Raw genomic sequence first — 11,637 nt, 5'->3', positions numbered from 1 at the left:
TGTAAGGTTTCTCTCCAGTGTGGATCCTCTGGTGCAGTTTAAAATCTTCAGCTGTAATAAAAGTCTTCTCACACTCAAAGCACATATATTCTCTCACACCAGTGTGTATCTTCTGATGTGCTTTTAAACTGAAGAACTCTTTCCATAGAAAGAGCATGAATGTGATTTCTTGTCTGAATGAACTTTCAGTTGATTCTTCAGGTATGAAGCCCACAAAAATGTTTTTCCACATTGATCAGATTCATGCAGTTTCTCTCCAGTGTGGATGTTCATGTGCATCTTAAGGTGTGATGATTGTCTGTATGTCTTGCCACACCGATCACATGTGTATGGTTTCTCTCCAGTGTGGATATGAGGGAGATCGCTGCTATTATGTGACTATATTGTATTGAACTATACAGCACTTCAATGCTAATGTTGAATCAAGAGTAGTTAGCACAAAATGTATAACTGAAATGGATTAATAACAGCATTTCATTATGGTTACACTTGAATTGGTTACAAAATAGAAATATAAGACCATGTAATTGTGTCCAGCATGTAGGGTGTGTGATATATATCATCTGCGATAATATCGTAATTGTTGTTTTGATGTGCAATTTGACATGATCGAGTACATTACAGAAACTAAACAAAACACACCTACAGAGTGCACGAATACATTATGTGATGAAGTCTAGTAGGTTAGATCAGTGTTTCCCAACCTTTTTTAGTTTTTTAATTATTTTTAATTATATTTTTATTAAATATTTATTTATTTATTTGTGAAAATACTTTGTCTTCTAGAGCAGTGTTTCCCAACCTTTATTTAGTCGTGGCACCCTTTGGAAATTTTAACAAATTTGTGGTACCCTACAAAATAAATGTTGTCACAATACTTGAATTTCTAACTTCGATATGATACTTTGAAAACTATATTCGGTACAGCAGGGAAGAACTGCAGAATATAATGTCATACAGATATTTTTTATATATATTTCTAATGAAGAGACCAATTTATATGACAGATTTTAATGTAGGCTTTTATTCATATGTAAACATTGTGAGATAGCTAGTTATAATGGTAATTAAACAATGTTTTGCTCACTCAGTGTATTTTTGATTTTACAGTGTGGTAATTTTGTTGCAGTAGCACGAGATAGCTTGATTTAAAACTTTAAATTGAATAAAAAATATTACAAGGAGGCTATGCAGTTAATAATAAAATAAGAACAAATAAAGAAATTACTAATGATAGCACAAATAAAAAATACCGATAGGCCTACAAATGAAATAAATTGCTTTTTAGTTTTTCGGGTAGGTCTAACACACAGTAGGGCTATTAAGAGATTTTTTTTTTTTTTACCAATTATCCAAATAATGTTTAATCCTAGAAAGCTATTATTATCAGAGGACACGTGAGCATAACGGTTAGCAGATCAATGAATGAGAGGGCAGTGTTACCGGAGTTGCCCGTTTACCACACCTTGTTACAGCACAGTAGGGCTATTGCAAACAGAAACAATACTGTACTACATCGATGTTTCCTGTCAGCTCGATTTTTGAGTGGACTTTGCTGTTCCGATGAGCATGAACGGTATACGAGTGGAGCGCTCACATGGGCCGTGAGCGACTGAGCAGAGCGGATAATACGTAGAGCGTCACACCACATGAAAGTGAAACCTGAGCTGTGAACTAATTTTCGGCAGCCGAAATTTCAGTGCATCTCTAATTATTGGCGACATCAGAAATGGAAATTATATAATAGCTGCTTTTTTGAACATTTTAGCAATTTAAAAATATTAAAAAAGGATTTTTTACGCGGCACCCCTGCTCTCGACAGACGGCACCCAGGTTGGGAAACACTGTTATACAGTATAAGTATGTTTATTTTACACGTTTATTTTTTAATCCATTTTCAAATGATTTCAAATTTCTTAAATATGAATTAAAATATATAAACTGATATCGGCTTTATATCGGCCATCCTGCTTGCCAAGATATCGGCGTCGGTATCGGCTGTCAAAAAACCCATATCGGTCGACCACATGTTCTGAGAGTTGAACTGTGCTGTTAGATATTGGGCTCAAGAAATTATTTTGGGAATTGTTTAAAGTGAAATAGAATCAAGTCAGCAAGAAAATCAAAATGATTCATTCTTAGTTTTTATGGAATATTGGATTATCTACAAATCTTTAATCAAAAGCATTAAAAGCACAACAAGTTTCTGATTTTCTCGTCCTTCAACCAGTCACATGAGTGTCTATTTTGCATTGACCACTTTCTATGATCCAATCAATTCCCAGTGGACAAAATCATGTCCAGCCCTACATGTTTTCTTGTCTCATTCGGTGAGTCTTTCTTTCATTTATACAGCACAGTTTTAATGTACATTTAATGTTTTTTTAGTAATTGTTGCACATGCTTCTCATATAATTTTTGAATTATTGGGTAATTATTGCATTATTTCAGTGTGCATTGTCAGCAACAAAGTCTAATACTGTACTCCGAAAACTTAACATTGTGTGTTAGCTAAAAATGTAAACCATAAATAAACATGTTCGTTGTTTGAAATAGATTACATTTAAATAAATTACCATTAACTGAAACCAAATCAAATCTAAAAACATGGAACTTATTTGATTTCAGCTAGTTCTCATTTCAGCATTTATTTTCTTTAGCTTAAGTTAAAGTACTAAAATAACTTAAACTAAAAAAAATACAGACATTTTAAAAACTAAAATAATGACAACAAAATGACTAAACCTTCAATTAAAATTCAATGTAAAAATGTAAAATTAAAAAAGAATCTAATCTAAAAAATATATAATAGTATATCAGTGATAGTAAAATAACACTGGTTCTGATATATTCACTAGATTGTTTGGATATATCAGCGTTTAAAGATAACTGATGGTAGTGACATTATTTTTATTTGGGGGATAAATCTCTGAGTTCTTTGAGTTACACTCAAGTGTATCTTAGGTAGAATGAAGCTTGTTAAGCGCTGCAGTGAAGTATTAAGGTCTTACTCAAAGTTCAGCTTTAGCAACTGAAGTAAAACTGTCTGTGTGACCAGAGAGGGATCTCAATCTCATTTCCTGCAGATCTCTCGGGGTTTGTGGGGATTTGACTATGTGGCGCACTTTTCCCTCTTGCTCTCGTCTCGTGCTAACAGCAGATTATTTCTGATTAAGGCTTACCTGCCCAAATATCTGCTCTGCTTTTCACGGCGCTCTCTCACTAATCTTCTTAGTCTGTCATGTAATCTTTGAAATCTGAGCTTCTGAAAAAGTTTGATCAGAATCTCAAAGTGGAATCATTTTCCCACCATCAGCACTTTTGAAAGAGATGCTTTCTAATCCCTTTTGACTTTTTCCCTTGTATTTGAGTATGATTTCTTCTCGTCTCTGTCTCAGGCGCTCTGACGCCCACCGGGCGGCTCATGGTGGAGTTTCCTCTGGATCCGGCTCTGTCTAAAATGCTGATCGTGTCATGTGACATGGGCTGCAGTGCAGACATTCTCATCATCGTCTCCATGTTGTCTGTGCCGTCCATCTTCTACAGACCAAAGGTACCGAGTGTACATTGTGTTCTAGTGTTCTTCGCACACTCAGAAGCATTAACAGACTCTTTACTAGAACATATCGACCTGTAAATGTGACAATTGTTCAAAACTGCCGTTACTCGTCTAGGGTCGAGAGGAGGAGAGTGACCAGGTGAGAGAGAAGTTCTCGGTGCCTGAGAGTGATCACCTGACCTACCTCAACGTCTACCTGCAGTGGAAGAACAACAATTACTCAAGCATCTGGTGTAACGATCACTTCATCCACACCAAAGCCATGCGAAAGGTACCTTAACTTGTGGTGTCACTCTTAATCAATCAAATTCATTTATTATGGGGGCAATATCACTCTTTTTTTCTCTGAAGTCCACATAATTCTATGTAAATATCCTCTTCACATGGGGAAGTGAGTATATTTACATTTAGTCATTTAGCAGATGCTTTTATCCAAAGCGACTTACAAATGAGGACAATGCAAGCAATCAAAATCAACAAAAGAGCAATGGTATACAAGTGTTATAACAAGTCTCAGTTAGCTAGAGTAGCAATATAAGTTGCGTCTGTCCCATCCTAAAATAGCAACCTTAAAGGACAATCAACAATCTTTGTATGTGGGTGTGAAAGTTGTGTAGTCATGTAATATTGATTAAAAAAAGTTTTTGGCTTTTTGCTTCATAGACAGACTAGTTTTATTAAAAGCCCATCTTGCCAGTGGAGAATTATTCCTAATTCAGCTGCTCTTTTCTAAAATTTAGTTGATCCTGAATAACAGTGTGTGGTGTGTCACAGGTGCGTGAGGTGCGCGCTCAGCTCAAAGACATCATGGTGCAGCAGAAAATTAACCTGGTCTCCTGCGGCTCAGACTGGGATGTGATCAGGAAGTGCATCTGTGCTGCGTACTTTCACCAGGCTGCTAAATTAAAGGTACACAACTACTTGGCATATTTGGCAATGTAATTATGGATTCCGTTTCAGCAAGCAGCATGTGAAACATCTTCATAATGTGTATTTGTTTGTTTAGGGAATAGGGGAGTATGTGAATGTGAGAACTGGGATGCCCTGCCATCTGCACCCCACCAGTGCTTTGTTCGGGATGGGCTACACCCCCGACTACATCATCTACCATGAGCTGGTCATGACCACAAAGGTACGTCAGTTAGTATGAATCACGGTTTGCTATAATGGTTAGTTAGTGCACATGCCCTGACACATATGACGCTGCGCTCTGGTGATTATATGGGGGGTGCAAGTTTGAATCTAGCTTGCAACATTTCTTTATCCACTTTTTTTTTTGTCATTTTGATTTTATGATTTTGTTGTTTCTCCAATGTTGTATTTATAAAAGTTATGGAAATGACACTTTTAAATAAAAATAAATAATAATTATTATTTATTGTTACAGTACTAGTACTAAATAATTTAATAGAAATACTGTTTTCTATTTTAATATATTTAAAAACAATTATAATATGCTGATTTGGTGCTTATTTCTTATTATCAATGTTGACATTTTTGCTGCTTAACTTTGGGGTCAATATGATTTAGTTTTTTAAAGAAATTACTACTTTTATTTAGCAAGGATGCAATCAATTGACAATAAAGACAGTAAAAAAGTGCAAGTAAAGACATTTATAATGTTACAGAATTGTCTATTTTTTTTTTTGTCATTTTGATTTTATGATTTTGTTGTTTCTCCAATGTTGTATTTATAAAAGTTATGGAAATGACACTTTTAAATAAAAATAAATAATAATTATTATTTATTGTTACAGTACTAGTACTAAATAATTTAATAGAAATACTGTTTTCTATTTTAATATATTTAAAAAAAATTATAATATGCTGATTTGGTGCTTATTTCTTATTATCAATGTTGACGTTTTTGCTGCTTAACTTTGGGGTCAATATGATTTAGTTTTTTAAAGAAATTACTACTTTTATTTAGCAAGGATGCAATAAATTGACAATAAAGACAGTAAAAAAGTGCAAGTAAAGACATTTATAATGTTACAGAATTGTCTATTTCAAATAAATGCTGTTTTTCTGATATTTCTATTAATCAATGCTGTTGTTTTGAACATTCTGTTCATCAAAGAATCTCGAAAAATTAAACGTATCACGATTTCCACAAGAATATTAAGCAGCAGAAATTTGCTTTTTGTACATTGATAATAAATGTTTCTTGAGCAACAAATCATCATATTAAAATGATTTCTGAAGGATAATGTGACACTGAAGTGAGCTGAAAATTAAGCTTTGCCAAAACAGGAATAAATTACATTTTAAAATATATGAAAATATTTATTTTAAATTGTATTAATATTTCACAAAATTACTGTTAATGTATATGTATGTAAGCATGTCTGTGGCCATATGATGTCCATATTTATGAATTTGCTCCAAAAATGGTTTGAAACTTTTTGTAAAACACAGTGGAAACCTTATTTGTATACTCAAATATATGAATTAATGAACGTTAAGCCATGCTAAAGGTTTTTTAGTGATGTAAGCAAATTGAATTGATGTGTTGAATCAGTGCTATCATCTTTTTTGCTTCTGAATAAAAAGCACAGTAAATCTTCATGAAATTCACAATGTTGACATTTTATACTACCAACAACATGTTGTTCAATATCCTATCCCCAAAGCTAGTGAAGAGTGATTTGTTGACACGTTTGTGTTTCAGGAGTACATGCAGTGTGTGACGGCTGTGGACGGCGAGTGGCTGGCTGAGCTGGGGCCCATGTTCTACAGTATCAAACATGCAGGAAAGAGCAGACAGGTGAGCAACATCCTTCCTGAATATCACACCCAACACATACAGTGCGCTTTTGTGACCCTGGACCACAAAACCAGTCATAAGGGTCAATTTTTAAAAAAATTGAGATTTATATATCATATGAAAGCTGAATAAATAAGCTTTCCATTGATGTATGGGTTGTTAGGATAAATAGGAATAGATACAACTATTTGAAAATCTAGAATCTGAGGATGCAAAAAAATCTAAATATTGAGAAAATCGCCTTAGAAATGCATATTACTAATCAAAAATTACGTTTTGATATATTTATGGTAGGAAATGTACAAAATATCTTCATGGAACATGATCTTTACTTAATATCCTAATGATTTTTGGCATTAAAGAAAAATCTATAATTTTGACCCATACAATGTATTGTTGGATATTGCTACAAATATACCCCAGCTCCAGGGTCACATTTGTCTCACTTACTTTTTGTCACTCTTTCAGGAGAACCGAAGGAGAGCAAAGGAGGAGATCACCAACATGGAGGAGGAGATGTCTCTTGCACAAGAACAGATCTGTGCACGGAACGAAGAGCAGGAGAGGAAGAGCAATCTGGGCAGTGTCAGGTATTTCAACCCTCACTGCTGTCACTCAGAGTTTAGAGTCACTTTCTGCTCTTTAGAGCGACTGCTCGCACTCTCACGAAATCAGAATCGTCCTATTTAGACGGAATGGCTGCCGTGCTGAAATACTAATGTCGCAATTTTTAGGAAGGCTATTATCCCCTTCACAGTTCACACCCATCTCTTTCTTCACCTAACATCTCCCTGTCTTCCCCATGATGAGCTTTCCTCACCTCCCGTCTCCACAGGAGAGAAAAAGAAATAATATTGACTCCTGGCTGACCCCCATTACTGTAGCAATTTAAATTGTGCCGCCACGGACGGGGAGAAGAGGGACAGATGCTAATTTTCGGACTAATCCGGGAAATTAATTTTACACACACCTGTCAGCTCCACAAAAGCGAGAAATGTGTCCTGTAAAATAACACTTCATTAATTAATCAGGACTTTTATCTCTGAATCAAAGCCTTCGGCTGACTGTCGGCGTGATGGACGTCCTGACACTAATCACATTAAAAGTGGAGATTAGACTTTTGATTTGCATGATGGGGAGATGGATAATTAAGGTGCCGGCCTCCCTCTTGGGCTCTGATGCGTTCATGGGGTTTTAAATAAGCTGATAGGAAGACGCTGGCTGATCTAAGATGAGATCACGGCTCATCTCACCTGACCTGAATCCTGTGGGACCCACAGGTCACTTAGAGGACATTTTACATTTCTTCTTCTTCTTTACATTTCTTTCAGAAGGAAGAAATGTCCTTCTGTTTTGTTTGTTCCACTACTATGCGTTTGGCATTTTTATACGCAAATGTAGGACAAGACATTTGTTGAGGTTTATAGGAATAATTCGGACAAAAATTAAAATGTACTCATCCTCAGACCATCCAAGATGTAGGTGCGTTTGTTTCAGAACAGATTCTGCGAAATTTTGCATTACAAGTGAATGGGTGCCGCGTTTGTAATAAATCCATCAAGACGTTTTAGCTTCAAACTGCTGCATCTAGCTAAAATGCGAGTCCTCTATCCGTCATATTGCTTTCTCCAGTGAAAAAGTATATCTCATCAAGTCAAGTTGAGCTTTATTGTCGTTATGCTACATGTGTGGGGACATATAGTGGAACGAAATGTCGTGTCTTCGCAGGACCACGGTGCTACGTACTAATTAAAAAAATATAATAACAATAGAAGTATAAGAAAAACAATTATACACAGTTAATCATCTGACTATACTTATGCTATAAATAGTTGACTATGCATACACATAATCTGAGTGAGACTGTACAAGAACTTTAAATAAATACTGTACATGAAATTGTGCAAAAGAGAGATTTTAGGAGAAGCAGCGCAGAGTGCAAGATGATTTGTAGTGCAGTGCACAAGTAAACATATATTATCTTACAGAGTCTTTGTAGCAGGGAGTGTTTTTAAAAGTGTCACATATAGAGTGAATCAGGAGAGAAATATGCACAGATCAAATGGAAACTTTTGGTCAGTGGATTTTGGTGTGAGAGGGAGCATTATTATGGACTGTGGACTCTTATTTTGGCCTTAATGATGGATTTGTTTATTACAAACATGCAGTTGTTTGCTTCACAAGACGTTAATTGATGGACTGAAGTGGTGTGGATTACTCTGTGATGTTTTTATCAGCTGTTTGGACTCATTCTGACGGCACCCATTCACCACAGAGGATCCATTGGTGGCAAGCAAGTGACGTAATGCTAAATTTCTCCCAATCTGTGAAGATGAAGAAACAAACTCATCTGCATTTAATGGCCTACGTGTGTAAAATGTTCTGAAAATTTTATGTGAACTATTCCTTTAATACTGCAACTCATACACTCAAAATAATGTCAGAATGGAGAAGCGAGCTTCTGCAACCACTCAGAACGCCATAGCACCGTGTCAGAGAGTTCTGCAGCCCACATTTTCTTCATAAAATGTAAAAGTTAATTGGAATATTCGTTAGGAAAAAAAGTATAAAATTGGCTAAAAGTTCGGATGGCAGGCAGCAGAAAGTGAAGTGACGGAGGTGTGAGCCGAGTCTGTGGTGGGTCATGGCCTGATGGATGTACTTGCTGGCGGTGTGAGGAGGGGAGCGCTGTGCACCGCTGTAATTAAAGATGATAGATCGCCCTGTCAGCTGCATCAGACCCTCGTCCCACAGGTCCCCTCAGAGACGAGCTGTCCTTTTCTCTCGGCCCGAAGCTCCTTGTCACCGCTCTGTCTGTTCTTCTCATTTAACCTTAGAGCAAATCTCACAACTTCTGATGCGTGGCACATCACAGTCACACACACAAGCGTTCTGTTTAAATTAACATCCTGAAATAAACACGTCTTTTCATCATTTCCAAACAGGTCAATAAAGATCTTCACCCCAGGAAGGAGAGAGGAAGCGCCCATGACACCAAAACGAACACCGGCCCGATTTGGCTTATAGTGCTACAATTTCAGCCAGATAATATTGCAAATATGATTTTATTTGCCACAGTTGCTTCAGCCAGTGCAATGTTATTAAATTTGAGCATCACAGTGCTTGTCACATGCAGCTTCCAGGTTTGTCCTGAAGTAGGAGCAATTGTATAAGGAGAACATTTCATCTCGTCCCCTCAAACAAAGTGTTATTTGTGACTCTTTTGGACTGTCTGGATTGAGACAAAAAAAGGATGCTAGTACTGCATTCAATCATTTAGTTTTAGCCAAATTCAAAATCAAACACATTTGTCCTTATATATGAACGCACTTGAACTAAACAAAAAAAAAAAACATCAGCTTTATTTGACATTATAAATATACTTCGCCCAACGATGTGTGTAAACCAGAACAGCAGAATTTATTCATGTCCTGCTGTAATATTCACTTTACCATTGAATTATAATTCACATTCTCTCATATTTCGGTTTGTGAAGCGCAGCAGTTGTATCATTCTTTCAGAGAGCACAGAGCATCCATGAATATTAACTTCCTGTACTTTGATAGGTTAATCCCCTGTGGATGACGCTTGTCTTTGTTATTCAGACAAAAACATTGCTAGAATATTTCATCATTCTGCTGGAATCAACACTGACCAGGCGGCGGTCAAACCCTGCGTCGTCTTTGATGCAATTGGGCTGCAAGTCATTGAACAGATGTGCTGTGTACCGAGAGAGATGACAGGCGTTCACACAATCCATGATCAACCGCTTGCCACCGACGCTCATTTCACTTTCTTTCTGATTTTCAGGGCTCTGTTTGTGTTTTTGGAAACTTTGAAATCTGCTGAACTTTATTATTCTTAATTACTGATGTGTGCAGTATGTCTGTATATTGTGCTTCTTTCTTTTGTTGAATGATTTAGAAGTCAAAACATGTTTAGGCTGGAAAATGGGAATAACTATATTTTTTTGAAAGTGTGTATTGTTCATTCAGTGTCTCCTTTGTATTTCAATTTTACTGTTTTATATTAGATATTAAAGAAATGAATATAGAAATGCTTTAATTGTTGGTAGTGATTGGATCACTGCATTTAGTGTGTTAAAAAAACATTTAATACATTAGCATAATTAGGGGCTGTATTCACAAAATTAATTTTTGCTATCCATTGTGCGTTTTTTTCCATTGTAAACATGTACTAAATGGACATCTTTGACCATTGCCCTTGAGTCTTTTGCAGCATCTCATTTTGTTCCCCAAAAAGTGTTCAAGGCACTTAAAGTAAAAAAAAATAAAAATAAAGTGTCCTTCCTTAGGGCTTCAATTTGTCTCATGATCCCACATTCCTGGAAATACCATGGAGTTTAAAAAGTGTGATCTCCAGGTCTGTAAAAATCTTCGAAATTAATAAAATGTTATAAGGTGATGGACATTTCAAGAGTCAAATTTTTCAAGTTATGTTCAATTATGACTTATTTCTCGGTCTCGGTAACATTTACAGTACTATAATAGTTAACATAACAGCAAACAAATGTGATACTACGTTAAAATTAAAAGTTGTATCTGTTAATAGTAGTTGACAGTAAACAGTTGTGTTTATTGACTAATGCTAATAACTATTCAGAAAGAAAATGTGTTGCTCGTTGTTAGTTTCTCTGCAGTGAATGGGTGCCATCATAGAGAGTCCAGACAGCTGATAAAAACACAATCATCCACACCACTCCAGTACATAAATTAACATCTTGTGATGCAAGAAACAAATTAATCATCAAGGTGTTTTTAAAATGTCAATTCTGGCCAAAACACGTGGCCATATTCCACAACAGTGCTTCCTGCAGTGAAAAATCCATCCCTCGTTCTCTCAAATCCATCAACATATTTGTTTAAAACTCTTTTGGACTATTTTTTACTAATAAATAGTGCTTGAACTGTGCACAATTCTCTCTTGATTCAGATGAGATGACTTTTTCACTTGAAAAAGCAATATTATTGATAGTAGCGAACTCATATTTTAGCCAGAAGCAACAGTTTGAAGTTAAAAGTGTCTCAAAAGGATTGTTTATTACAAACACTCTACTTTTCACTTCACGAGACATTACCTGAGGGACTGGAGTCATGTGGATTACTGTGATGTTTTTATCAGCCGTTTGGACTCTGACGGCACCCATTCACTGCAGAGGATCCATTGGTGACCAAGTGATGTAATGCTACATTTCTCCAAATCTGTTCTGACCATGAAACAAAACTCATCTCCGTGGCCTTTGGGTGAGTGCATTTTAATTTGGGGTAAATTATTCTAGCGTTGCCACAGT

The 11,637-nt window shown here is 36.0% G+C and overlaps 1 protein-coding gene across 1 annotated transcript in view; it reads left to right on the top strand.

The window, feature by feature from the left end:
- Positions 1–10,747, top strand: part of dhx38 (DEAH (Asp-Glu-Ala-His) box polypeptide 38) — a 32,356-nt gene extending 21,609 nt beyond the window's left edge. Inside the window, exons 21-27 of the mRNA XM_016250584.1 lie at positions 3,399–3,553; positions 3,675–3,830; positions 4,334–4,468; positions 4,566–4,691; positions 6,231–6,326; positions 6,795–6,916; positions 9,272–10,747. Coding sequence (XP_016106070.1) covers positions 3,399–3,553; positions 3,675–3,830; positions 4,334–4,468; positions 4,566–4,691; positions 6,231–6,326; positions 6,795–6,916; positions 9,272–9,353 — 872 coding nt within the window. The 3' untranslated portion in view covers positions 9,354–10,747. The remainder of the gene's footprint in view (positions 1–3,398; positions 3,554–3,674; positions 3,831–4,333; positions 4,469–4,565; positions 4,692–6,230; positions 6,327–6,794; positions 6,917–9,271) is intronic.
- The last annotated feature ends 890 nt before the right edge of the window (positions 10,748–11,637 follow it).

This window comes from Sinocyclocheilus grahami, unplaced genomic scaffold (genome assembly GCF_001515645.1).
Source record: "Sinocyclocheilus grahami isolate Dianchi unplaced genomic scaffold, SAMN03320097.WGS_v1.1 scaffold997.1, whole genome shotgun sequence".
In the NCBI taxonomy this organism is placed as follows: domain Eukaryota; kingdom Metazoa; phylum Chordata; class Actinopteri; order Cypriniformes; family Cyprinidae; genus Sinocyclocheilus; species Sinocyclocheilus grahami.
This window is presented reverse-complemented; position numbering and strand designations above follow the sequence as displayed.